The 6,143-nt window shown below is 44.6% G+C and overlaps 1 protein-coding gene and 1 pseudogene across 8 annotated transcripts in view; both read left to right on the plus strand.

Moving 5' to 3' along the window:
• The first annotated feature begins 927 nt into the window (after window positions 1–927).
• Ints10 (integrator complex subunit 10) overlaps window positions 928–6,143 on the plus strand; it is a 34,174-nt gene continuing 28,958 nt past the window's right edge. For 7 of the 8 annotated variants that reach the window (XM_031340004.1, XM_031340003.1, XM_031340007.1 and 4 more), the window contains exons 1-4: window positions 928–1,141; window positions 1,624–1,691; window positions 3,141–3,244; window positions 4,172–4,311. In XM_031340004.1, the coding sequence (XP_031195864.1) occupies window positions 1,013–1,141; window positions 1,624–1,691; window positions 3,141–3,244; window positions 4,172–4,311 (441 nt within the window). In that variant the 5' untranslated portion in view covers window positions 928–1,012. Of the gene's footprint in view, window positions 1,142–1,188; window positions 1,322–1,623; window positions 1,692–3,140; window positions 3,245–4,171; window positions 4,312–6,143 lie in introns of those variants that run through there. The other variant, XM_031340009.1, reaches the window with a different exon arrangement.
• Window positions 5,083–6,143, plus strand: LOC116070751 (annotated as a pseudogene).

Below are 6,143 nucleotides of genomic sequence, written 5' to 3' on the forward strand. Positions count from 1 at the left end.
TATATATATATATATATATTATATGCTTAGATTATATAAGTTATATATAAGTATAGCTGGGCAGTGGTGGCGAAAGCCTTTAATCCCAGCACTTGGGAGGCAGAGGCAGGTGGATTTCTGAGTTCGAGCCCAGCCTGGCCTACAGAGTGAGTTCCAGGACAGCCAGGGCTAGCTACACAGAGAAATCCTGTCTCGAAAAACAAAAACAAAAAACAAACAAACAAACAAAAACCCCAAACCAAAACACCAACAAATATATATATATATATATTTTTTTTTTCAATATATATATTGAAAACTAAAGGTGGAAATTCACTTTCCGGACACTCTTCCAATCCAACAAATGAATATTGCCTTGTCAACAGAACAGGGAGACTATTTTGTTGTTGTTCAAAAATGCAAAACAAAGCCAGAATTTCGGTACCAATTTATATTGCAGCTATTTTCCATTGGTCAAATGATCAAAGTTTTTTTTTTTAAACTCTTGTAGGGCAAGTGGTTCGGACATCCAGCTGAGAATCTTCTAAATGCTAATTTTTCCGTTCAGGAGAAACAGTGCTTGGGGCAGGGGCACAGATGTTTGGCAAAGCTCAAAAGCCAAGGCGATCCGGAGTCTTTTGGCACGAAAAGGTGGGGTCGTCTCAGCACAGTCCAGGCCCAGCCCTCCGCAACACTTTCTAACCACACCCCCAACCCTGGGGACCAGGTTTGTTTACACTCAAGGACCACCCCTAGGTGTCTGCGCGTGTCCAGCACCTTTAGAACCCGGCTTGGAGTCCAGCACCTGGAGCACAGGATTGCTGGCTCTCGCTCATACTCCCAGGCAGTCAGCGGCGCGCTACCATCAAGGGATGGCAATCCGAGAGATGAAAAATCCAGTCCACCGTAGTTTCCAGAGGACTCGCCAGAGCCTCTGCGGCCTGTGGTTGGCTGGCCTCTGGGCATGCGCAGTGGCCGCCTGGGGTTGGCGGCGCCGTAGAGTCCCCTACCGGAAAGGGTAAAAGCCGGGACCATGTCGGCCCAGGGCGACTGCGAGTTTCTGGTGCAGCGAGCCCGGGAGCTAGTGCCCCAGGACCTGTGGGCAGCCAAGGCGTGGCTGATCACGGCCCGCAGCCTCTACCCGGCCGACTTCAATATCCAGGTGAGTCAGACCCGGCGCGTAGTCACGCGCGGAAGAGAGCGCTTGGAGGAGCCCAGTAGCCCTGGGCGCTTGCGCGGCCGCTGCCCCACTCCCCCACGTCGCTCCTATCCTGCTCCACTGGACAGTTGACCAACCTTCTCCCTGGTGCCTGCAAAGGCGGAGACCACACAGTAGATCCAGGTCTGGTTGATCTGCACAATGCCTCTTTGCCACTAGGGCCCGGGGCACTCATTCATTGATCGTGGTAGCAGCCCTCTGTTCAGTTCCTGCTTCTTTTGGGACGTTACTACTCCACTTGATCCTAGAAGCCCTGCAGATGGAGTATACCTAGAGTCCCTGTCCTGTTCTGGGCCAGCAGGCTCTCATTTCCCTTGGGGGGTTTCTGGGTGAAGGCTCACCTCTGAGCAGTGCTGCAGGTGGGCTGGAGCTGGACCAGCTACCACCGTGGATGCTGTTGATTGACCCTGTCTGCCTTGTTTCAGTATGAGATGTACACCATCGAACGGAATGCAGAGAGGACTGCCACCGCAGGGAGGTTGCTGTATGACATGTGAGTTAACTGGGATCGTTCTGGGAGCTGTTGTTGATATCTGAAGGGGGCTTCTTCAGATACTAACAATTGATAGTAGTAGTTGGGGCTCTGCAAGATCATCCACTTCCCTGGTACCCAGAATTCAGGCCTTAATTGCCAGCAGGCCTTCTGCAGAGACGACTTTTTATTCTTGTATTTTAATCTCAAAATTTGTAGCCACTGATTTATCGTAGGTTCATTACAAACATTCAGACAGTAATTGATAGGATGAAATGTGAAATCCCTTCTAAACCAGAGTTAAGTTTTGTGTGTCTCCATACATATCATATATATGCAAGCATACATACACTGGGGAGCTTACAATATACATATATATATTTATATACTACATTATATATGTGTACATATATAATGTATATATATACATTATACATATATATACATATACATATATATGTATACACATATATATGTATATATATACATTATATGAATTGCCAGTTTTCCACATTTTTGCCTACCTGTGTATGTTCAACTTTTCCACCACCACCCCTTTTTATCCTTTTCTTTCTCATGAGACAGAGGAATCTCACTTTATTGGGCAGGGTGGTTTTGACCTCAGACTCACATGTTCCTCTTGCCTTAGCCTCCTTTGTAAGTGGGACACAGACTATACATACCAACATGCCAGGCCTGTATCATGGGGAAAATGATACCTTACTGTATTGTTTCTTAAGTTGGTGCCCCTCATACTACCAGATCTGTTGAGTATAGCTGCGGCTGGTCTCTTTGGTTATTTCTGGCCTGTGGTTTGCCTTTGTGGGTTTTTTGTTGTTGTTTTTAATGGAGTATTACTTTTTCTGTTGCTGTGACTGATAGAAAGCCACTCAGAAAGGAAGGGTGCACCCTGACTCAGGGTTTAAGGATGTAGTCCATCCTGGTGGAGAAGGCTTGACATCAGGAGCTGGTCAAAGAGTGAATGTAAACGGTGAATGAATGATGGCTCTTGGCTTGCTTTTGTTTTCTCTTTATTTCTGAGACCAAGTCTCTTCTGTCCCAGATTGCTGTGGGTTCAGATTCATTAAAGTATCTAAGGATGACCTTGAACTTCTGCTCTCTTGCCTTTATGTCATAAACACTGTGACTACAGGCATTCACAGCCACATCTTTTCTGTACAGATGCAGAATACAGGTGGAGTACAGGGATAGAACCCAAGGCTTTGTGCATAATAAGCAAAGAGTCTAACAACTGAGCTACATCTCCAGCCCTTCATTTACAAAAAACGTCTGGAGACTTTTATGAGTATTCTCAGTTTTTTCAAACTAATAGGTTATTTTTATGTATTTCTATGCTTTGTTCAGACATATATCATCATTCACCTAAAGAAAAATGGCTTTCTCTAAATGCTATTATTCTTCCTTGTTTGAGCTTTACATCTTACTTTAATGCATTCATTTTAAAAACAGGTTTGTGAATTTCCCAGATCAGCCGGTGGTGTGGAGAGAAATCAGTATCATAACGTCAGCGTTGAGGAATGACTCACAAGATAAGCAAACCCAGTTTTTAAGGAGTGAGTACAAATACAGTCTAATAGTTTATAAATGGCCACTTCTGGAATATTACATCTGTCACAGACATCACAGTCACACCTGTCTTAGTGAGACCCACATTATTTTTTATTCTAGGCAGTGAAAGTCCACAGTGATATCAGTAGGTCCTTTTAGCATTTCCTTAGAGCACTTTAAATGTTCCTGTGTGATGGTCATCTGTCGACAAGATCAGAAAATTGAGTGTAATTTTGAACGTATTTTATAATAACCAGAAAACATCTATAGATAATGTCTTAGGTTTTACTGCTATGAACAGATACCATGACCAAAGCAACTCTCATAAGGACAACATTTAATTGAGGCTGGCTTACAGGTTCAGAGGTTCAGTCCATTATCATCAAGGTGGGAGCATGGTAGCATCCAGGCTGGCATGATGCAGGAGGAGCTGAGAGTTCTACATCTTCATCTGAAGATTGCTAGCAGAATACTGGCTTCCAGGCAGCTAGGATGAGGGTATTTAAGCCCACACCCACAGTAACACACCTATTCCAACAAGGCTACACCTCTTACTAGTGCCCCTCCCTATGCCAAACATATACAAACCATCACAGGTAAGCCAGATAGATCTTCACAAGAGAGGAGAAAAGCATCAAACTTCTGTGTTGGTTGCCAGTCAAAGACTCCCAAGTCTAAATAATTAGCAAGCAGATGGTGTTGGCCATTTCAGCTTAAGCAAGTTCATGCCTCTATCTTAGTGTAGTTAGTGGTGATCAGTCCAGGCCTCCAAATGTTTCATGATTATTCAGCAAACAGCTTGTGCCAAACACTCTGGATTTCAGAAGTCTGCTAGTTTGCAGATGAATTCTGAGTATTTTATGAATGGAAAAATGCCTATTTTCTTTGTGGAAAAAGAAGAACAAACTTTACAGGTGAAATGTTGTCTACAGGTTTATTTGAAACCCTTCCGGGTCGGGTCCAGTGTGAAATGTTACTGAAGGTGACGGAGCAGTGCTTCAACACGCTGGAACGATCAGAGATGCTGCTGCTGCTGCTGAGGCGGTTCCCGGAGACGGTGGTGCAGCACGGGGTAGGCTTGGTCCTTCCTGTTCTTTAAGAAAAGATGACAGTTGCTTAGCAGTCATTTCCTCGGCTCATTACACGTTTCTAGACGGCACAGTTGCCACGGGCCTGCCTGGCTTTAAGGGCTGAAGTGTGACACAGCATTGGATACAGGACAAAAGACTGATGATCTCCAGCCCTGGAGGAAACTTAACTCTGTCTTACTGTTCTGTGCTTTGCTGAAGACACTTAAATCTTTATCTCTCTTACTATTTACTCTATAATTCTCTGTGCTTGAATAAGCACTGGAAAACTTAACTTACTTTATAAGCTTACTCTATAATTCTCTGTGCTCGAGTAAGTACTGGAACACTTAAGTCTTACTTACTTTATAAAGTTACTTTATAATTCTCGGGCCTCTAATACACACTATGTAGCAGCAGGGAATTCAGTAGAGAATGCTAAGGCCCCTTTCTCTCTTGCCCAGAAGCCTCTCGTGCTGACCACGTGACAGGGAGGCTTGGAGCAATTAACTTCTAGTGAGCCAGGAAAAGAAAGTCATGCTCGCAGAAGGGAAAACTTTTACATAGGCACAGAAACACACATATTTATACACATACACAGACATGTTCACATATTTTATCGGGCCCTGCCACATGTCTCATCCACTCCACAAATATTTGTGCATACTTTCATATATACACCTATACTTACTTACTTACATACATACATACATACATATATACATGGAGGATGTAGCAAAAGCCCCCACAAGCAGGCTTCATACTCCAGCTCCAGCATGGAGAGAACTCACTCATTCTGGATGAAATATGAGGTCCAACCTTTATTGCTCAGAGAAAGAAAAACTTCTACCTTTTTATTGAGTATGAAAAAGCCCTGTCCTTGTCTGTAAAAATAAAAAGCTTCTGTTAAGAAAAAAACTGTCACTTGGCAGTGGTAGTGGTGGGGCGCACGCCTTTAATCCCAGCACTTGGGAGGCAGAGGCAGGCGGATTTCTGAGTTCAAGGCCAGCCTGGTCTACAGAGTGAGTTCCAGGACAGCCAGAGCTATACAGAGAAACCCTCCCTCAAAAAAACCAAAAAAACCTGTCTTTTTTCCTTCCTCTGGCATGCCGCTGACCAGCCGACACCCCGCCAGTAAGGTGTTACTGGTATTGTAAGAACAAGCCATACTCAAAGTCTCATTTCTACTGCTGTGTGCCTGATGCCAAGATCTGGATCTTTGACTTGGGGCAGAAGAAATCAAAAGTTGATGAATTCCCACTTTATTGCCACATGGTGTCAGTTAAATATGAACAGCTCTCTTCTGTAAGCACTTCTGTAAACGGCAGTATTTGTGCCAACAAATGCATGCTAAAGACTTGTGGCAAGGACAGCTTTCATATCTGACTTGAGGCTGCACCCTTTCCATGTCATCTCTGTCAACCAGACGTTGTCCTGTGCTGGGGCTGACAGGTTCCTGACAGGTATGTGTGGTGCCCATGGGAAGCCCCAGGGCATAGTGTCCAGGGTTCACACTACCAGGTCATTGTGTCCATCCACATCAAGCCTCAGAATAAGGAACATGAGGCTCTGCACAGAGCCAAGTTCAAGTTCTCCAGCCACCAGAAGATGCACATTTTAAAGCAGGGCTTCACCAAGTTTAATGCGGATGAATAGGAAGACATGGTTGCTGAGAAGCAGCTCAGTCCTGACGGCTGTGGGGTCACGTACATCCCCAGTTGTGGTTCCCTGGACAAGTGGAGAGTACTGCAGTCCTGAAGGCTTCCACAGTGTTCTCCTATACCCTACCAAATCATGTTCAGTAGTAAACCTCACATCCAGTCTGCTTTAAAAAAAA

Source organism: Mastomys coucha, unplaced genomic scaffold (assembly GCF_008632895.1).
Source record: "Mastomys coucha isolate ucsf_1 unplaced genomic scaffold, UCSF_Mcou_1 pScaffold22, whole genome shotgun sequence".
Taxonomy (NCBI): Eukaryota; Metazoa; Chordata; class Mammalia; order Rodentia; family Muridae; genus Mastomys; species Mastomys coucha.